The following is a 23,700-nucleotide window of genomic DNA, read 5'->3' on the forward strand; positions in this document are numbered from 1 at the left end:
CATGTCTCTCTACCTGACAAAAAGATACCGTAATGATTATATATATTACAGTTTTATTATATATATATATATATATATATATATATATATATATATATATATATATACATGTGTGTGTGTGTGTGTGTGTGTGTGTGTGTGTGTGTGTGTGTGTAAAGCAAAACGCACTGTAGAAGGTGATAGCTCTGATAATTATAAAGTTAGTTGTACAACTGCTTCAACTTGGACTTCAGTTCATATCTCTTTATATATATTATTATTATCAGAGTTACTATTATTATCAGAGTTACAAAAAAATGTAAGAAAGGAAACCGTCTCCAAATATGATGTTTTCAATCTAAATTGAAGGTATTTTTTTAAATCGGACGAGCCGTTCGGACTGTACACACTTTATGTGTCCAATGTTAAATGAAAAGCAACGTTGCAATGAATAGAGGGGCTGGGGGAAGAAAAAGGTGGGCGTAAGGTGAATAAATTTTGTAAGAGTATGGTGAATGGGGCCATGTTTCAAATCGGGGCTGATCATCGACACGTTAGCGTACAAGACATTAACTTCATTCACTTATGTTATGGGTCCAGGTAAATGACAACGCTGCATTTCATTTGGCATTGGGCGCATGAAGAGTGTACAGTCCAAACGGCTCGTCTGATTTTTAAAACTCCTTTACTTTAGATTGAAAACATCGTATTTGGAGATGATTTCTCCTCTTACATTTTGTTGTAACTCTGATAATAACAGTTACCCTATGTCAGGGGACTTTTGAGACACCCTGTGTATATATAAACAAAAAGAAAGAAAAAAAAGAAAAGGTACAGAAAATAAACGAATATTACGTGCAATGACTAGTAAGAAACAAGAAACTTTTAGTTTAGAACGATAATATTTTTGTCTGCTTACAATGTATTTATATTTAAATATCCTTCTAGAAGGAAAATTGTGTAAAATAAAAAGTAAAAATTTCAATAACACCACTAAGAATAACTGATAAATATCCTGTCGTAAACAGCGTTGGTAGCTTACTGTACATATCAGTTCGACACGTAAAGCTTAATTAGAAAGTACTCGTAAAATAAACAATGATTTATAGTTACCTTAATATCAATACTAATCCCTGTATTATGTCCTAGTGTAATTTAACAATGATGACCTAGCAGTATGTATGACAGCCATTCATTGTACTTACACTAAAATTTTACACACTGTTTTTACATCAATTTCTTTTCTGAAGTAAGTCTGAAATATGAGTATACTATCAAGTGAAAAATAGTTTTTATTGTGAACTGAAAACATATTTTCTTCCTTACGAACCACAGGAAGCAACATTCGCTCCTTTTCTCTGTTTTCATTTGTTGTTTTTCTTCTTCTTTAACGTCATAATAATATCGAAAATAATATGAGAAAATGTATTTTACAGCTTTAACTAATTGTTATACGTGTACGAATTTAAAGTAATGTGGGAATTACCGCGGTAATATGAGAAAGAAATCCCCGTCACCTGTTTAAAGTATTATATTCATCTCTACAAATAATGAAACCAATGCTGCGGAAAGGATGTGTATTAGCGCAGCGTGGTTTTCTTTTTACGAGAAGTTGTTATTTTTAATTATTCTGTATATTTCATGCATTATTTTTAACTGATTACTATATTATTTATATTAAGGTATTATTCTATTTTCCGCATGGCAAGAGGCACTGCCGTAGCTTTCATTGGACGCAACGCAATACAGGGTGTATCAAAAAGAACTTTACAGCTTTGAAAACTCATATTAATTTATTCATTTATCTCACAGACACGGTTTTAGTGTCATTTTGTAGCAAAATACATCAAGTTTTGACTCACGTAGTACACTAGTTCAGAAACATGCCACTGCAAGCGCTAGCGACAGTTGCAGCAAAGATGGCTGCCTTTTCTGGTCCCAAGTGTGCTAGCTGTGTATTCTGGTTTGAAGAATCCAAGTCTGCGACAACTGTGGAACGTAATTTTCTACAAAGTATGGTAAAGATCCTCCCAGTAGGCCTACTATTCATCAGTGGCATAAGTATTTTATTGAAACTGGATGTTCGGTAGTTTGTAAACAGTCCTACAAAATCAACCCGCACACATTAAACCTCTTTAGGTTTAAGATTTAAAAATAAAAAATGTGTTGTTTTTTGCTACAAAATGACACCAAAACCGTGTCTGTAAGATAAATGATTAAATCTATATGAGTTTTCAAAGTTGTAAACTCTTTTCTGATACACCCTGTATTCCTTTCTTCAATGAACGAGAAAAAAATGTATTTATCTCGATGTAATTGGTGTCATACAATATTCCTTTTACGAGACATCATTTAATCGTCTTTTCCACTTAGTTTGTTGCTTTTGTTCATTAAAAAATTAAATAAATAATTAATTAATTCCATTATCACGTCCTTTATTTGCTGGCAGTTTCTAAGCAAGTGCATCTGCCTCTGTCTCCATCTGACTTTTTCTTCGCTGGTTGCACTGCTTAAAACCCTTCATTATGTTCCCACCATTTCTTTTTGTCTTTTTATTTTTTTCCTTTTCAATTTTAGTCAATGACTTTCAAATAATAACATTTAGAAAGTCAATTATGTATAGGCCCAGACGCGCACCCACAAGTTTTTCTTGGGAGGGCTCCAATACTACAAGACATTGCGTCGATGAAGTATTGAACTAGTATTATTTTGAACCCGAAAAATAATTGGAAACTGCTTCCATCTATATTTTCAGAATAAAATGATACAGTGGAGTTTCGAAAACTCGGCTTAATGTGGACCAAAGGATGGGCGAGTTTGTGAAAATGCCTGGTTATCGGGAATGGAGTTAAAAAAAGAATATGTGCGAGTGTTTCCTCAGAAAATACAGTACAGTACTTGTACGTATGTATTGTTTGCTTGAGATTACAAGAGAGAAAAACTGCCCAATTACCCTTAAGCAAAGTAAAAGTACATACTTTCTTAAGGTATCGCATAGGGCCTTTACTATACATGAACATAAAAATTAATGAATACACACTGCACAGTAATTTACGTGCTAAGACAAACCTCAGAAAAATACTTGAACGAGTCTGCGTGCGTGATGGTTTCGGCCTGCAAGGGTGTGACCGAGTTATCCGGAATGCCAGGTTATCGAATGCCGAGTTATCGGGATTCTACTGTAGAATTACATTGTTTTCGTAAGAAGAGAGGGAGTACAGATGATGAAGTGTAAGATCAGACCTTCATTGATATATCAATAATTTATCTGCCAACAAGTATAATTTTATTAAGAAAATGTATAAATGTATATCGAGTTAGGAAGTTTTTTTTGGGGAGGGGCCGGACCTGGGGCCCCCCGCTAGATGCACTCCTGTAGAGGGCTCTTATATTTCCAGATTAAGAAAACGGAATACCTTATAAAAATTTACAGTGTATTCATAATTATGCATTTGCTCCTTACTGAAAATATCAGAATTAACTAAATAGGAGGTCAACACTCACCAAAAGTGAGCGGCAGAGACTAGATTATTCCCAACAGTTAAGTATCGATAACTAATACGAGTTGGCACGAATGAGTTAACAAACGATTTTGGGGGGAAACCCGAACAATACCTGGGGGGACAAATGATGTAAAAGCGACACTGTTCCACCAAAACCGGGTGTCTCGGGAGCTCTAATTATGTAGTATTTATAAAATGCTATCCGGATTTTTTTTTCTTGTAGATCAGGAATCTGCTGGTTAGTTGGTTGGAATTAAACGCCCGTTTTCAGCACAAGGCTTAAAATATTGTTTAAAGACGGGTTCACAGGATATCGAACCCGAATCCAGACGGACAGAAAGTGTGAGGAATCCGGATGCGTAGTTTATGGCCTCAAATTTCTGTACTATATAAGTCAACTATTATCAATCCACTGTTGGATGAAGTTCTCTCCAATTCTTCCCCACAACCATCAATTTTTGGATTGTCTTTCACGTTACTCCACAGTATTTCAGTCAACGATTGTTGTTTTCATCGTTTGTTTGTTTTTGCAATATGTCTAACCTACTGCCATTTCAAAGCATTTATTTTCCTAACAATATCTATCACTTGTGTCATCTTTCTGATCCACATAATTCTTTTCCTCTCTTTGTTGGTGACTCCTAACAAGTATCTTTCTATGCTTCGTAGTGTAGTCTATCGACGGTGGACACTTTCACTTAATACTGTATTTTACTAGTGTCCGTGTCTCCAGCACTATTTTTGTGATTTTGTTAGTGTTTGAGTGTGTGTGTGTGTGTGTGTTGTCATTCATACGTCAAAACAGGCAGAATATAGTCATTGAAAATTGTACAATTTAAACACACACATTGGAATTTTACTTTTCAATATAAAGTATACTGAATACTCTCAAACAGGTTGATTTGCTTCGGCATATTTCGGACTTTGCTTCAGAATTGCGAACAGTAACGAGTTACTTGAACACATCTGGGGGAGGGGATGTGTAGAGAGAGAGAGGAGAGGGATGGACTTTTCTTAGGAACTACTCCAATAATAGTGAAGGCGTTCGTTTATATGAAAATTTCGAAATCAACCTCTTTCACTACAAAAGGGCATGTGTATAAGGTTCTATATGACGCACTGAGGTCTATGTACTTCTCAGTTTAAAAATAAAGATACAGATATGATAAATTGTACCACGGCGCCTCCGTATTTAGTAGTTTGGCGCCAGCTCACCCTCTCTTCTTGACCACACAGAATAAGCCTTAAACACTAGGTTTCGTTATGATTACTGTTTATGAATTATGTGTGCTTATACTGTATGTAAGGGAACAAAAAACAGAATGTTTAACAAATAACATACAATGTCTTACAAAATGTGATCTCACATGCTAATGCTATGTTATTGACATTCCTCACGTCTACACTTTTATTTTATGTCCTTTATCTAGTGTTTATTTATTTATTTATTCTTAAATTATATGTACTTCTCTGTAGCTGCAATATTTCTAAAAGAAAATATTTAAGTATCATACAAACCGCGTACATTGTCAATATTTGTCTTGGATTCTTTGTTCTTAGATTTATGCAACAACGTAAATAAAATAGATTTTACAAGTAGTAATAGTAAGTGTCACTGTTCGGAGTTAGGGGTATGTGTGTCACTGTTAAGTGGTATGTGTATCACTGTTAGGAGTATACGTACCACTATTAAGTGCATGCTTAGCATCGCTAGGAGTATGTACCACCATTAGGGGACCACTGTTAGGGGTACGTATCATTGTTAGGGGTTTGTGTGTCTCTGTTGGGGTATATGTGTCACTGCTAGGAGTATATGTGTCACTATTAGGGGTATGTGTATCACTATTAGAAGTATGTGCGCCACTGTTTGGGTTATGTGTATCACTATTAGGAGCGTGCGTGTCACTGTTAGGGTATGTGTATCACTGTTAGAAGTATGTGTGTCACTTTTAGGGTATGTGTATCGCTGTTAGAAGTATGTGTGTCACTGTTAGGGTATGTGTATCACTGTTAGAAGTATGTGTGCCACTATTAGGACTACGCTTTGTATTGTTAGGAGTATGTATCACTGTTAGGAGTATAAATACCACTGTTAGGGATTAGGAGATAATAAAAAATAATAAATACGATCTTGTAGTTAACAGTAAATGTAGTACATAAATAAATAAATAAACAGTATGTTCCAGCAAAATAAGATTTATTAATTATTACTGGTAACAAACGACATACTTTTTAATGTCAGTAAAATTTATTTTCTAAATGTTCTCGAAAACTACGCGTAAGAATTTAGACTCAAGCATCTTATTTCATTCGGGTCGATGTCGTTTATTGAAAGGAAGAAGATAATTATACACATTTTATGATAACAAGCTGCATACAAGAATTGGTATCTATGTTAAGTTTCTTTTCCCTTATCTTGTAGTGATAAAATGTTAGATTTTACTCATGTGACTCCCTTCAAGAACCGCCAATGATTATAAAAAATAGAGTTCATAAGAATTTTCGGATTAACCACGCTATGTATTTGCTAGTCTTACTAGTACATGGTCTTGCTAGTATCATAATGAAGAACTTAATGAAAGTATATTTCACTATCACTTTCAGCTTAATGGGTCGATCGACTATCGTATACCACCAATCTTTAGGGGTTTTTTTTTTTTTTTTTAAAGATTTTCTTGTAACCCACAAGCGAGGATTTACACTCATTCAAATAATTGTGTTCAGCTCAATCAAATCTTTTAGTTATTGACATTGTCTTATCATCAGGTATTTTCCCATTAAAATGTTATTACTATTGAGATTTTTTAAGTAATACCAAGTCCATAATATTATCTTTAACGAGTCTTTACTGTTCGCTTGGCTATAGATCGGGCGATCCGGGTGGCAAATGGAGAGAGGTGTCCTCGCCTGTAGAACGACCCAAATACCTGCTGCTTCACCGTCTCTAGAACTACGATTCCGTCGTCTTGCAGGTAAACGTAAATTTAATGTTTCACATATTTCAGACTCAAGATGATCTTAATGGTGAAGTACAACCACCCAAGTTAAGGAACATAGTTGTATTCACTTACTAAGCTGCGTCGTTTTTATAAACACTCTGTATATTATTTTGTAAATTCTCCTTTACATATTCTTTTCGTTGTAAATACAAATGTGAATATTTTATTTTTTCCTTGCGGAAGGAATTCATAAACATTAGGAACCACCTACAGAGAAACCCAAATATTTATTTTTCGGACTTTGTTTTTATACTGATCTTCAAATAACAAGGTAAGCTCAGAAATAACGAAGCAATGTTAGAAATAATATTCCCCACAAAACTGGCAAATGAATTTTATCGTAGTACAACTGCCCATTTGATTCAATGAACAGGATAAATGTTAGACGCATAATTGAATACTTATAGGTATGACTTACCTTCGATGCAAGGCGAATGAGGGCTGCACGAAAGACTCATGAGGACGAGGGCCGCCGTGCACTCATCCATTACATCCTCTTTGTCGTCCTGTGAGGAACTTGGACGTCTTTTGCGGGATCTACAAATTAAAAAAAAAATTAGTTTGTCATAATAATAATAATAAGATAAAAGATTGTAGATGATTATGTATCATTCGAATTTAGAAGTATACTGTTTTATGGGGTTGTTTTGCTTTTCAGGTACGATATAAAAAGCTCACATCCTTAATATCAAAACGAGAGTTTCATTATTTCGTTGCTTGAAGTTTAAGGCCCCTTGTCAACAGTCAGCATATTATAAGACAGGTACTTTTGTTATTCGGATTTGTATCCGAGTCAAGTATCCCAATCGAAATCGAACCCACTCTCATGCACATACAAAGAGACTAAGAAAAAGTTTGAATACAGATAAGAAACCACAATTTATTTGAGGTTGAAATTGGATGAAACTGAGGGAACACCAAATCAATGGTCATAGTGCGAACATACACAGGGAATTGCATTTTTTCCAGTAGACATCCCGTGGATATCCTGTTGAAATACATGTTTCGTTATGACCCAGAAACGGGATTTTTGTGGGATTTGTTAAATAATCACATGACATCTTTCAGAAATCCAAATATTGTTCCGTGACAGACATATCCAACACAACAATTCTCACATTAAGACGGAGAGACTATCCCGAAACGAAGGATTGTGTGGAATAGTTTAAATATACGGCGAATGACTTCTCAGCGAGATGATAGTTATGATATTTATTGTTATTTATGTTGATTACAATAGCCCATATTTATGTATATGATGTTTGATTGACTGTAGTATTTATAATTCTGGACAAAAATAGTTACGATTTGGCAACAGTGTGTAGCCTGAGAGTAGGGATAACGGTCATTGAGCTTACAACTATTAATGTATGCCAGACAAGTAGGGATGGCCAATTCCGGAATTTTTACTTCCTGCAATCCGGAAAGTGGTATCCGAAAAATTCCGAAATTCGGAAAAATTCCGGAATTTCCCAAATAACGGATTTTTTCAGAAATCCGGAAAGTAAAATTTCCGATTCCGGAAATTTTCCGAAATCCGGATTCCGGAAAATTTTGGCCATCCCTAACAGACAGAGAATGACGGAATGGTTGTCTCTGGAACAGCGTGTGATTTGCGTGCGTTTGTATTCTGTAGATGGAAAGCTCGATCTATCGATTTGACAGCACCTGACTTTCTCTTATAGGGTATTTTAAAGGACAAAGTGTATCAACATAACATACGCAATTCGACCGAGCTACGGGAAGCTATCAGAGAAGAGTTCCACAGGAAACCAATACAAGTCCGTCACGCTGCTTGTGTCAACGTTGCTCTTTGTCTTCATGTATGTATCGAATTGGATGCTGCATTGGTGGACCACGCCATGGGGAACAGAGATTAAAATTCTTGTAAGGAAAGGTATGAGAGTAATGTGTTTATGTTCAAGTTATGTTGCTAGTTTCTTTACCGCAGTCTTTGAAATATTATGTACATAATTATGGGCCACCCTGTATGTAAACATTCTTAGATAACCAATACATCATGTATCAAAATATACTCTCTAACGAGCAAAAAATCGTCCACTCGCGTAAAGACGAAAATAACAGTAATGGGACCTATGTGATGATCACATATCACTCAACTAAAAGCCACCAGATCGGCCATAGCTCACCATATGATGTAAATACATGCAGTTTCATTCAATGTACTAAAATATATAAATTAAAAGAGATACAGCTATTTGACACACGTAAGTGCATATTTTGTTGCATTAACACTTTTAAATTAAAACAAATATAGCTATTTAACACAAGTAAGTGCATATTTTGTTTAGATTTAAATTAAAACAAATATAGCTATTTGGCACAAGTAAGTATATATTATGTTGCATTAAAACATGTAAATTTAAACAAATATAGCTATTTGACACAAGTAAGTGCATATTTTCTTGTATGAAAACATTTAAATTAACATAAATATAGCTATTTGACACAAGTAAGTGCATATTTCGTTGCATTAAAATATTTAAATTGAAATAAATATAGCTATTTGATACAAGTAAGTGCAAATTTCGTTGCATTAAAACATTCAAATTAAAACAAATATAGCTATTTGAGATAAGTAAGTGCATATTTTGTTGTGCCTTTATTCAGATTAATATGTCATTAAATTACGTATATAAATCTTTAATCGGTATTTTCTTCTCCGCAACTGCAGGGTATTATCTGTTCCAATAACGCGTAGTGTCCCCCCTCACTCCTCCAGTCTGGTGCTCATCTTAAATTCAATTTATCTCCTTTTGGGTTGAGCGCGTCTGTCATTTGGCTCTTTTGGATCAATCAACGATGAAATGGAAGCCAAAGTTAAAACGTTACATCTCGTTGAATGGAAAAACGGAATGTTCATCTCTTGATATAATTTTCCTTTCCTTAACAGATGCTACTGCACCATTTCAATTTATAGCGGCGTGAGAAACAGCGCTATTCGATTCCTTCCTCTTTTATTCTCATCTTTCTTTTACTTATGTCGTTTTTGCAATGATTTAAAAATTCATTGGCTAATTAGGCACGTAACATTTTCTATCATTTACAGTCATTACGTTACTTTTTTTTTTATTAAATGAAACTCTGCCAGTGTGAGTTTAATCCATTAATTTCCATTTCGTTTTTAGGAATATTTATAAATTTCTCTTCTGCATATGACTGTTTAGTTAGTTCCGGAAAATGAACATGAATTTGAATACTATTAGTATTCATTTTATAATGCTTCAGGGTTTGATTTTATGTATATAAAGCAAGCTTACATGGATAGTTAATTGCTAACCTCAGCTGATCAACGTAGCCTACGGACCCAAACCTGTGAACACCGAAGGGTTTTGATTCATCTTATAGATACAGCAGCGGAATACAGGGTAGCCCAAAAGTAGGTATACAGTATCGTACTGATTAGCTTATTGCATTTTACATCATTTCTTATTATTATATTGCCCATCAGGTAGACTTAGTTTCCTTATTGTTTGTTCTTAAAGTGTTTTTACTTATATCTTAAGCTTGGAAGAGCCGATGCAAATTAACCCATAAACTAGAACGTTATATTTGATCAACGCAGGGGTGTATATACCTACTTTTGGGCCACCCCGTATTATTGTATATTTCGGTGAGATATCAAATAGCATACATGGAAATTTTTTTGTATCAAGTGATAATACAAACAAAAGAAAGGGAAAGGTCTCAATTAATATAATCTCTTAGAACTTTGTTTAAGATTTTATGATTTCCGAAAAGTTATTTCGTTCTAGATTTTTGAGAAAGTATATACGATCTCCAAAATTATCTTTTGAAGAAGCGTGTATCTGAAGCTTTTCTAAAAGAACATTATCTCTGAAACTATCTTTAGGAAAAGCATATCTGAAATTCTGTTAGAAAAGCATATTTCTGAAACTACGTTGAAAAAAATTACCTTTGAAAGTATCTGTAGAATAAGGATATTTCTGAAAAAAAAAATCTGTAGAATATCTTGTTAAAGTTCTCTCTAAAGACATCTTTTGAAAAAAAATATTTATGTAGCTATTCTCAAAGAGTGTATCTTTGAAACTATCTTGAGGAAAAGCATGTCTCTGAAACTAGCTTCTCATAAAAAATATATCTCTGAAATTAAGTATCTACGGTATATCGACACACTGAATAGTACGCAGCGTACGTGTCTCATGAAGAATTTTGAACTAGTGATCCACCAGATAAATTTTGACCTACCATCCACTGCGACTTACAGTGACTCATGTTAATCGTATATATTATGTATATACACAATTAATTTAATGTGAATTTTATCCTTCAGACTAACAACAGAAAACTCAATATGTTATTTTCTTCCAGGGTTCAGAGAAAGAACCTGCTAGTTCCATTCTTTTCTTTTTCTTTCCTTTTCTTCTTCTTCTTTTTGTTTTCGACTGAAATATTCTGGCATTCCTGAAGTCCAGCAACAAGTGGAAAATATAAGTGAATGACAATATATTAAAGAAAAAAAAAACACACAATGTAGGTAAATGGACAATGGTAATCGATAATCTCTTCTGGAAAATTTGCAAAAATACACTTCTTTTTTCTCGGTTCTTTAAATGTCAACCTCAGATCAACATTGAGAGAGGTTGAAGCTGGGATTTCTCCCAGGGTTAACTTCATGTTAAACCTTTGGCATACTGTTTTCACAACACATATATATGATATATTATTCGGCAGATCGTTCCCTCAGCTTTCAAATGGTATAAATCTAAAAGAGAAAGACATCGGAAACTGAGGTTGTCTCACAACCGACTGAGATAGTTGAGCAACCAATTGTGTACTAAGCAACCTGGTGAGCCCGGCCATCTTACAGACGACTGTGTATGGCAAGGGGTTAAGAGGGTTTTCAACTTACCGTTGAGAGAGTGAAATTTACTGGACGACAGCTTTCCTGCAAATGTACTAAAAAATTGCTATAATGTAAAACAGTTTTAAAAAGTTGATTTAAAGTTATACGTTCCATTTCAGCACCGAGATTATGTAGATTTACTGCTGAAAGTACGATCTGAAGCATTACCCAGATTATTTGTATCCATCAGAAATACTCCCACTGGGAGTCGAATCCGAAACCACACATTAGTCATCTGGCCACGATGTGAAATATCTGGTAATTTAATTGTGACGGCATATGCTTGGGTGATTGACAATAAGGATTTATTTGACACCAGAACTGCTTTATGTATATAACATATAACATAACATGAATATCTGCAAGTATCAAAAGTTTATATTTCAAATGTGTGTAAAGATTAAATAGTTACGTTATAAATATTTGTAAATATTAATATGTTTAATGTTCGTAAATATTAAGAAGTTACGTTACAAATATTTGCAAGTATCAAAATGTTTACACACTAAGTGTTTGTAAGTATTAAGAAGTTACATTGCATGTATTAAAAAAGTTATGCTGTAAACGCAAATCCTTTAAAAAAAAAGTCTGCAATAAATAATGCACGTGTATGCAAATATTAGAAGGTTAGGCTATAAGCATTTATAAATATTAAAAAGTTACGTTATAAATGCTTTCAAACATGAAAATACCTATCGCAATATTTTACAAACAACACAAAATGTTTAATACAAGACAATAATTTATTTTCAATAGCATTCTAAAATTCTACATTGACTACATTACGAAATAAAATATAACCGACGTTGTCTTTATTAAAATACAACACCTAACACACAACAAAACAAAAAGTGTTTATTTCAGTGAGTAAGACTTGGACAAAATGTAGAAAATTAATTTAGTTTCACGAGGCCGTGGTGGCTCAGTGGTAGAGCGCTCACCTCTAGTGCATGGGGTCCCTGGTTCGATGCCAGCTCGCGTCAAGTGGACTGTGTGGTGGACAAACACCGTAAGTGTGTTTTTTCGGGATTCTCCCGTTTTCTCTCACTTTATTCATTCCACCATTGCATTCATTTCTCATCACCGTCTCTTTTAGCCTCGCTGGCAAAATCGTGGGACGTAAAAGTGAAAGATTTCATTTAGTTTCACGAATCTTTGATCGAACTTATCGTTAAACAATCGTTACAAAGTGACAAAAAAAAGTCGTATATATTTTAACAAAAAGAAATTGCCTAATTTTTATTAAAATATATAGGCAATAAAACCCATTAAGTGTTTTATTTCGCAGACTAACGATTACGATCAAGAAAATAAACACTTTGTTCCTTGCAAAGTTTTTGCATACAATTTGATAGGATTAATTAACAATTTGATTTTATGCGTTAAACTAAATGAGTTTTCCCAATATGATTAGTGACAAGAGAATTAGGAAATGTTCAATTTCCCAACGAGGCATTACATACCACATTTAACGATACGTTAATTTTAAGAACCATTCCTAAAATTAGCGGTTAACTTACGAGTAGATATAAAGCAGACTAATATGGTACCATTAACTGGACAGGTAGTACATAATTTCCTGTTATTAATTATGTAACAATTACTACTTCAGTTTTACCAATTACATAATAGCAATTTTTTGAATATTACGTTCCTTTTCATTATTCGCTCTGGGGTTTCTTTCTATTGTTTTGTTGTTAATGTTATTTTATCGCCCGCATCACCTTTCTGCGTTATCAAGGTTCTTCGTCCAAAGGACGACTATAAGACAAGTACAAACATTTAAGACAAGTACGAACATTTTGTGTTCTAAGTCGCCACATCTTGTGGACCAAGAGAAACACATAAGCTATGAATGGGAGACGAATGAAAAACTATTGGCAACGTTCCAACAAAGTAAACCAAAGACTTAACGAACTGGTTTCGTTAGACAATTCCAACTTTCACGCACCGGTTCATGTGTGTAAACATGGCTGCTGTTTTTAATTTCTTCTTGTATGGTTTCTATTTTTTTTTTTTTTTTTTTTTGTAGCCTTTTCTTTGTGACTTAGCAATCGGTTGTCATTACTCATCAACTATATCAGTGCAAAAGTAAGGGAAGAATGTTATTTTTAAATTGGTGGGGAAGGAATTCGTCAGTTTATTTTTCGGTAATGGCAATCTGAAGCTATAAGAATTTATTCGCCAAGCTCACTCCATTACAAAAAATATATAAATAACTTGCAGTCAACGAAGAATATTAAGAATGTAGCAAATGAGCCAGGTAGTACATACAAAACGTTTGAATACAATGAAGATTATTAAGAATGTAGCAAGTGGGGTAGGTAGCATATACAAAACGCTTGAATAGCATGAAGTATATTAAGAATGTAGCAAGTGAGCCAGATAGTATATACAAAATGCTTGAAGACAATGAAAAATATTAAGAATGTAGCACGTGGGGTAGGTAGTATCTACAAAATGTTATTACTCTAACTAATAATTGTTTTCAAGTCCTTTCGTGTATCCTATAAATTTGGGAGCCCAATAATTATAATGTTATAAAATGCACACTTCAATTTGTGGTCAATAAGAAAAGGTTTAGAAATAAACTGATGTGCAAAACTTAAGGACGAAAGTAAATTTTGCATCCTGTGTCACTCTCAAGTGGCATAGATTAATGAAATTTTAACAATTAAAAGTAGTGCTACAACATTACCCCCTTCCCCCCAAAATAAAACAAGTGCTTAGAAGAACAGAAATATCAATTTATAGAGGAATAATGACTTGCACTGAAAACACTGCGACTGAAGATAGCATCCTGACATTACACAATAAGTGGTATGGTCTTTAAAATCATGTATGATCACCACAGACAGCGATGCATGCTCTCCAACATGCTCCCATACTCCTCACAAAGTTGCTAATGAGTTGTTGTGGTATGCAGTTCCATTACTCCACGATCGCTATTGAAAATTGCTGGATGAACCTGGACGTGCTGCAAGACGTATCCTCATAGCATCTCAAATGTGCTCGATGGGATTCAAGTCGAGGGAACAGGCAGGCCTAATGCCCTACATTCCCCTAATATTTCCTCGGTTCAAGAGTGCGCTACCTCCGCTGTTCGATGCAGTCGTGTATTATTATCCATACAGAAGAAGTTGAGGATAACTGTATCTCTGGAAAGACACATGTAGAAAAAAAGTTCAGTGTCAAAATAACGTTAGAAGATGAGTGTACCGAATTCAAAAATTGAGAGGTCGATATGCTCATCCTCCCTCTCGTAGTGGTTCAGAAATTCCTGTGCAAGTGCATAGTAATGCAATTATTCTATCTCGGTGATTTGATGTAATACCCAACACGCTGCAATTTTGCGGACCCCAAGACTGTAGAATGTATAGCACTGTTATCCAGAATGCAAAAACTGTTCACTCATGCACCGTCTGTCGGCAATCCAGAGACACCAGACAAGAAAAGAGATGAATTGTGCTGTTGGCCCATCGGGGATCATCTCAAACGGGGATGATCTTGATTCTTGAACGGCATTCCTGCTTTTACCCATCGCGCCTCAGTACGATACGCCAATGCTGCATTATCATACGTTTCACGAAGTCCCTGTAAATATTATTGTGTACTTCGCACACATGTTGCTTCAATCTTGATCCACGCATGTTGTTTGTCTTTCCGAAACATTTTGTTATGCTCACTACCTATGGTGGCATCTCTTGGCGTCAGATAGGAAACAGCCGCTGCTAGCGACAACTATTAGATTCACTGTGAACTATTAGGAATGTGGCTGACAGACTGAAGCGTCTTGCTTTTTACAATAACGATCGCTTGAGTTTGAAAGTAGTCCAAGCTAAGAGGTAAACTAAAACGACCAAATTTAAGAGAAACGTGTTTTGCAATAAATTTATTTAGTATTTTTCGGTTTTTGATCAAATGTGGCATAAATATTCCACAAACTCTTTGAATACATACTATTGTTCAGTTATTAACCTGAGTCATTGGTAAAAAAACTGAGAAAAACAGGGGAAAAACCCAACTTTAAACCTTATTCTCTTTTAAATAATGGCTGTTATACTTTTCATAATTTCAAGAAAACAAAAAGAACGTCTTAAAATTATTACTTCTACGTATACTTTACAAAGTTTTTTTTTTTTTAAAAAGGTTGAAAGCAGTCACGTGATAAAGAAAAAGCAATAAACAATAGCCTTATGTCCTTAAAAATAACACCTACATGTTGTTAAGTACATCATGTCATTACAATGTTTGGAAATTATCTCTCAAACAAAGAGAGCAGAAAAAAAATACACGTTGTACGAGAAAGTATATCGTTCCACAATTAATGGTTAAGAGTGCATAAAAATGTCACGCATTTTGCGACCAAAACAAAGTTATTTTGGTTTATGTAGCTAGGCGGTGCACAAATTGCAAAAGTAACTTATTATCAAAAGCATTATCATATTATTAGATTTTTCATTTTATTTTTCTTCATATAATTAACACATCATATGCTCTCCAGCATTGTTTATTATTTTATCTTGACAAGTCTTAAACGGTTATTTTGTTTACAAATTTGTCTCTTCTTCAGAAGTCATATCGGTGTTAGTTTGCAATAAGCAAGAAGTGTTTTTGGCGATACTGTCGAACAAGAATTATATCTGGGTAGACGGCTTGTGATGTGTGGTCAGCATATCGGATTCCTTCGCCGATATTTCTGTCTTTTTGTGTTGCCTCTTAATTTAAGAGACTCCTCAATTGTTCCGTGGTTGCTGGCTTTAGAGGCAACCGAAGGAAGAACCACATTAACGAAAAACACATGTGATAATCTACGAGGTACCAAAGATGACAATGTATAACTATATTTATCTGTTAATGGGTTACAAATGTAGTCGGAAGGCTATGTTCCACTAGGAACCTTAGCAATGAAAGATTGAAAGAAATTATTGAAGGTTAGAAAGAAATTACATATACACACAGTAGGTCTAATAAATTAGTTTACCTACACCCATATAGCACACGGAGGTCCACGGGACATCCGAGACATCCGCAATGACCAACGGAACATCCCGGGATCATCCGAATTTGCTCCCGGGACATCCATACAGCCTCCGTGGGATATTCAGATTCCGTTAATATCTCGGAAAACGGGATATTCAATGGGACTTCAAAGAGATGTCCACTGGTAAAACGTGCAATAATTTGGTCCTAGGTATGTCCGACGTGGGATTTTCCTGGACATCTAGGACGTGGGATCTCCTGTCCCATCTAGGACGTCCCATGGACATTGTACATGGAAATCCTTTAAGACGTCTCATGCAGGACGCCCATGGGGTGTCTACTCATTGTTCAGATAATCCCGCGTACTATATGGGATAACTGGGATCAAGGTGGAACGTCAAGTGCTGTGTGGGCAATGTATCTATACTAAATGTATCATTCCAATATTCGCCTCGAGGAACCGTGAAAATTATTCACTTAAAACTGCCAGGCATGTGATTTGAACTCAAAACCTTCTCAAGCATTAAGGATGCCAGCTTTTTCTTGATGGAGCGTGAAACTGAAAAATTTGGAGGGAGCAGTCTTTTTTAAATACTGAAAAAGTTTTATATTGTCTGAACTACTTAATAATACAATAAGGATCAAATGGATTTGAAAGTAATCCAAGCTAAGAGATAAACTAAGACTTCTAGACTTAAAAGAAGCATGTTTTGCGATAAATTTGTTTAGGGGCTATAATATTTTCCGATTTTTGATCAAATGCGGCATAAATATCCCACAAACTTGAATAGTTTTTGGAATAATAATTAGTTGGGCCAATAGTTAGTTTTTGGATCAAGGGCCACAAAATTTTTGAACGTCCCCTAAATCGGGTTTTCGTATTTTCTACGGAATAAGCACATCACACTAAGTTAAGTGATAGTTCGGGTTTGGCTACATTGTATGTAGTTCTCCAGATATAAAACGTACAAGAAAATTTTTGATTGGAATATATTGGATCTTTTGATCCAAAAAATAGTCTAGCTCAGTGGCGGATTTAGGGGGATGGCTCTCGGGCTCAAGCTCCCTCCGAAATAAATGTTATAAGCACAACTTCATTAAAAGTTTTCGGCACCCAAAGGAAAAAAAATATGTGCTTATTCACATGTTGTGCATAGCCTCCCCCCCGAAACAAAATCCAAAATACGCCACTGGTCTAGCTGCACAAATACTAAAATCAACAAGTTACACAAGCTCTAAAGTGAAAAAATAGGTATTGCTCGAAGTTTTAGGCAAGTAAACTTTAAGATTTACGTGTGAACTTCACCCATTTGAACCATGTCTTTCTGTTCCTTACAAAACCTTGACCTTGCAATAAAGTATTAACATTGATCAACCTTATAGTTAGTTAATATGAACAATTTCTTAATTCTTTAACTTGCGTCAAATGTTGCTTAATACTGCGACGCAAGTAGAAAAATCAACAGTAATAGCATCTAATCTATATTTCCTTTTCTGAAGCTCCTATATATTATTACTTATGTTCAATACCAAGTTTAAACTTCATAAATGTGTTCTATATATAAAAGAAAAAGTTTTCTTTCTGAGCTCATTTGCAACTGTTGTTTAAAATACTTCATTATCAATTCGGTTAAAGTTATTATACTTTTACATGGTAGATTTACGTAGGAATAGTTATATACGGTACCAGTTATCCTACGCATATGTCTATTTATACAGACTATATATATGGTGTATAAATAGACCGTGTGGGTTGTGATCAATATTATCTTCTATTTTCCACGCTATAAAAGACACTGCTTTCCATTGATAAACCTTTGAAAAAAATACACATTTACGATCAAAATAGCTGTATTTTCCTCTAACTGTATATATCAAAAGAATTTATATTCTTATTTTTTAATTAACTTTTCTCCATATACATGGTGTTTCAAAAGTCTGGGGGACAGGCTAACCTTATTGTGAGTAAAGATATGAAAAAAATATAAGTTGTTGGACTATGTGGTATTGAATCTAAAATGGTGGAAGGAATCTTTCCCATCACATAACCTATTTTGGCTCCACACTGGTAAGGCTTCCTACGTTGAATAATAAAACAACGTTGCCAGTTCAGTAGGCTGTTTCCCCTCAGAAGTCATTATACCAATACAGCATTGTTGGGAAACAAACAAAACAGGGCCCCTCTCAAAAAAAAAAATGCACATTTCCTGTGTCAATTTTGTGCGCTCTTACATTCCATACGAACAGCTGGCTGAACTGGTAACATTGCTTTTTCATTTATCATAGAGTGCCTTATCAGTGTACACCCGAAACGGTTGGTACGATTGGAAAAATTTCACCATTTTGGATTGAAAACTATCTATTTCCTTTCTTCCTTTTTTTTCTTTTTCTTTCTTTTTTTTAATGTTATTGAACACAGAGTCGGTCTATGGCCTCGGACTTTTGACACACCCGATATACAAGTGTAGTAATTTAACGAAGTAACTATTGAAAAGTTTAAATATTAGTCGATAAAAATATTAAGCTTACAAGTTTGATATTATTGATATCAAAGGGTGCATAGTGAATCAGTGATAACGCGTTCCTCTCAGGTACGAAGGATCCCTAATTTTAACACAGGACATCTGTGATTGGGCATATTTAGGGGTTGTATATGTTCCGTATTTTACTTGTCTTGCTTGACGATGAAATTCTTCGGAACGCAAAATTATTCCGTAATTTGTGATTTATGTTTAAATTAAATTAAAAACACGTAATTTCCCAGAAAGCGATAGCTCTCGTTATAAAAATGTCAACTAATTGTATTACGTTATGGGAGTACTCCTAGTAGCTAACACGGTAATAAAAATGTTGTTTAAAGCTCAATTTTAACAGTTATATCATTAATATAAATTCTATCTTTAAAAAAAGCGTTAATATTTTGCTGGTTTATTCAAACCGAGTGTCTCGTTTTTTTTTTTTTCCGTAGGAACCTTAGTTGTATCGTCTCATTTATGTCACAGGGTGTAATCGTGACAAGTCCACCTATAAAAAACGTTTATTTTGGACGTTCAATTAAGATCAAACGTTCTTAATTCATTCTTAAAACAGCGCGTTGTTAAAACAATAATAAACTTTGCTAGGTTCACGGGATTCCATATCCTTTAATCATAGGCAACCAACATTTCATTGCTACTATGTAGGTTGCATAAAAACTAGGGAATGTTACAGATTTTAAAGTCATCCAAGATATTAACAGATTGACTCTATTAAATGAACTCGGCTACCTATTGCTAAAATTCAGAATTCAAAAATTCACTTTCGAACAAGAGTGATCGTGTGGAGTAGCGGACGTACAGTATGTAGTATCAGTAGGATTTTATAAGGCCACGGATGTAATTCCTTCCGCACTACATTTGAATGATAAGATTGCTCACGAGAGGGAATGATTAATGCGCAATCTGGATCATTGAAATTTTAGGGAGAAGGGAAGGAAAAGCTTGTTTGAAACATATAAAGCAATATCAATCAAAACTGTGTATAACAAATGTTTATTTTTTTTTAATACGTCTTCATTTAAGGTTGAATACTTTAAGGGAGTTTTCCGGAGCTAACATATTAAGAGTTAGATTGAAATCAGTTCTTACTTCAAGGGGGAGATGTCAAAAGAGAATTATTTGGTGGAAAGTAGGGGATGATGATCACCTTTTTAGGAAATCATTACTTTGAATTTGATTTGGAATGAAACAGATACAATTCCTTCATGAAACTTAAAATTATAGATTCATCGTAGAGGTTCATAGTAGTGTGAAATAGAAATGTACATTTTTCCCTACGTTTTGTAATCTGATTGCTATAGAATTAATAATTTTGTTTCGATTTCCTCGCGGCACATCAGCGGCCCATTCACGGCACACCGGTTGGGAAACGCTGATCTAATAACATGAAAGTGCTTTAAAGCTTCAAACACCCTAAATCTGGGCCTCATTAAGTGCTTTGTGGTTGTAGTATCCTAGCTATCAAGAAAAGGTGTCCACAACCTCTGGGTTGCTGTGACTCGTATTACACAGGTCCCGGTAAAGTTAATTCAAAAGGTAGACATATATTGTTTTTAATTAGAAGTAAGAACCTAACAAGTGAAGAGTATATATGAATGGTTACATACTTTACCATAACAAGCCTCACCATTGCATCTAGTGAGCAAACCTGGTCGTGACATACTTTAGAGTCATGTGGGTCAGTGTCGCAATTACGTCATGAAAAGAAACAAAAACTTTTCTCTCTCTGCTACTAAACAACACACCAAGAATAAAATGTTTGTTTAGAAAGCTAAGAACACGAAAGAATATTCCTACATATAAACATGGTCCCTCCCTCCAATGAACGGGGAAAACGTCATTGCATTTTGACTGTTTAAGAAAAGACCGTTAAGTGACTTCCACAAAGAAGTACCTTCCGAGGTAAAATTGGTACTATTCTTTTTGTATTTCTTGTTCCAAACAAAGCATTGTTTGTTGTTTTGTGGTTACCGTACAAGAAAGAGAATGGCCTATTACTTATTTTTTTCTAAGTTACTTACTAATCAAGGGAACTACCTCTGAAAAAGAAACTTTCTCTCAGAGGACGGTCTCGCGTATGCCTTTTGCTTTGCATGCACTGCAAGTACAAAAAGAAAAAGTGTCATTTTTGACAGGAGAAAGCCAATATGCCGGCGAACAAGTATTCACTTGCTACGTGAAAAAACTCACGAAATAAACACTGTCCTTACCTCAAGCAAATATACATTACTTGCTAATAAACAGAAAACATTACAAATAATTTAGAATAATGTAAGTCGGTTAACAAGGTCGCCCTTTGGGAGAAGGGATACGATGCAAGTGCCACTTACGAGTCAATGCAAGTCAAGTTCTTAAATTTCACTTTTGAAAAAAATATAAATCAAAACGCAAAATTAAAAAAAATATACACAGAGTATCCTAGAACTTAAAAATTCTATCAAATTCATTATATAAAACAGAGGCCATAATCATATTAAAAGATCGTAATCATACCTAGTATGATCATGATATCTTTTGGCTGTGCCAGAGCTTAGAAATTATTATGAAACTGAACATTTACAGCTAAGACGTATATCATGTCTATTTCCCAGATGTAAATGATGAAGATGATTAAGACGTCATAATATGATCATAACTTATTTCTCACATGTAAACATGATGATTCTGACGTCAAAATATGACCATAACTTATTCCTCAGATATAAATGTGATGATTATGACGTCATAATATGATCATAACTTAGTTCTCAGATGTAAATATGATGATTCTGACGTCATAATATGACCATAACTTATTCCTCAGATATAAATATGATGATTATGACGTCATAATATGACCATAACTTAGTTCTCAGATGTAAATATGATGATTATGACGTCATAATATGACCATAACTTATTCCTCAGATATAAATGTGATGATTATGACGTCATAATATGACCATAACTTAGTTCTCAGATGTAAATATGATGCTTATGACGTCATAATATGACCATAATTTATTTATTAGATGTAAATATGATGATTATGACGTCATAATATGACTATAACTTATTTCTCAGATATAAATGTGATGATTATGCCGTCATAATATGACTATAACTTATTTCTCAGATATAAATGCGATGATTATGACATCATAATATGACTATAACTTATTTCTCGGATGTAAATATGATTATTATGACGTCATAATATGACTATAACTTATTTCTCAGATGTAAATATGATGATTATGACGTCATAATATGACCACAACTTATTTCTCAGATGTAAATATGATGATTATGACAGCATAATATCATATCTTTATATCTCAATTATAAATGTACGAGTAGCACTTAACTTGGCGCTCTCTTTAGAATTTGGTCCAGACTTCACAAAACAAAAGAAAAGTATAAAAATATTATTGCAAATATTTGAAACACGGAAGGAAATTATTTGGGAGACTGAGAAGTTATACTTTGAAGGAGGTGATAGAAAGTATGGATGGAAGGAAAAGTAGGAAGAAGGAAAAATATGACGGTGTTAAAACGGATAATTCGTACGTTTATAGGAAAATGCAGCTGAACACAGTAGTACACGGTAGAGTGATTCTCAATGTGCAACAAATGACCTATGGCAGAATACTTATAATAACGATGAACATTATATTTACATATAATAACATTTTCTATGGAGTATACCACACAAGGTAGGAAAACGCACTGTCAATACACGTGTACACTCGTACAAAATGTTTCTTAAATAAAAACAATGTTTTATCTTCCATCTCACGATGAATATTTTCAAGGAATCTTTTATTGTTGGTAATACAAGCTAGTGCTCTTAAAATTCAAATAAATCGTTATTCGAATTATACACTTCAAATCGTCATTCGAACATTTAAATAAAAATGCGTTTTCGAATAATTATTCGAACAATTACTCTGATAATGAATAATAATTCGAACAATTATTCAGATAACGATTAATTATTCGAACAGCTACTCAGATAACGAATAATTCATTGAATAACTATTTAGATAACGAATAATTGATTTAATAACTATTTAGATAACGAATAATTGATCGAACAACTATTCAGATAACAATAATTCATCGAACAACTATTCATATAACGAATAATTATTCGAACAACAAATAGCTAATTCTTTGAACAATCATTCAAATAAATAATACGACCAACTATTGAGATAACGAATAACTATTGAACAATCATTCAGATAACGAGTAATTATTTGAACACTTATTTGAATAACGAATGTTCCAAGATTTTTAACAGCACTAATTTAAATTACGTAAAAACTGGTTATATGATGACAGATGTTTGAGGTATTTTTCAACAATAGATAACTTCTGGGTACGTAGCAAATACACAAAGTGTTACTTTATAAATACGGTCTTCACTACAACGAAATTAAACTACTGCTAATTTTAGTTTTTCTATAATATCTTCAAAACAAATAAAAATATTCGAAAAGTAGAGACGTAGTGAACTACACAATACGATTTTGCATGTGATACCGTTATCACAACTCATCTATCTGCTTTCAATTTGCAACTGTAGATAGATTTAGCATTTTTTACGGGTTCTGTAAATAGCGGCATACCAAAAGCGGATAGGTGAATTGTGGTAAAGGCATCACATTCAAAATCGTATTGTCTAGTTCACTACGTTTCTGCTTTTCGAATATCTTTATTTGGTTTGAAGATATTACAGAAAAATTCTAAAATTAGCAGTAATTTAATTTCGCTGTTGTGAAGACCCTTAAATCACCAAGTCATGTTTCTTGCCTTATTCTTCTTCC

The 23,700-nt window shown here is 34.1% G+C and overlaps 1 protein-coding gene across 1 annotated transcript in view; it reads right to left on the minus strand.

The window, feature by feature from the left end:
* Nucleotides 1–23,700, minus strand: part of Glut4EF (Glucose transporter 4 enhancer factor) — a 232,949-nt gene that overhangs the window by 89,692 nt on the left and 119,557 nt on the right. Inside the window, exon 4 of the mRNA XM_081769615.1 lies at nucleotides 6,900–7,018. Coding sequence (XP_081625741.1) covers nucleotides 6,900–7,018 — 119 coding nt within the window. The remainder of the gene's footprint in view (nucleotides 1–6,899; nucleotides 7,019–23,700) is intronic.

The sequence above is a fragment of the Thermobia domestica genome, chromosome 8 (assembly GCF_964235325.1).
Source record: "Thermobia domestica chromosome 8, izTheDome1.hap1.1, whole genome shotgun sequence".
Taxonomy (NCBI): domain Eukaryota; kingdom Metazoa; phylum Arthropoda; class Insecta; order Zygentoma; family Lepismatidae; genus Thermobia; species Thermobia domestica.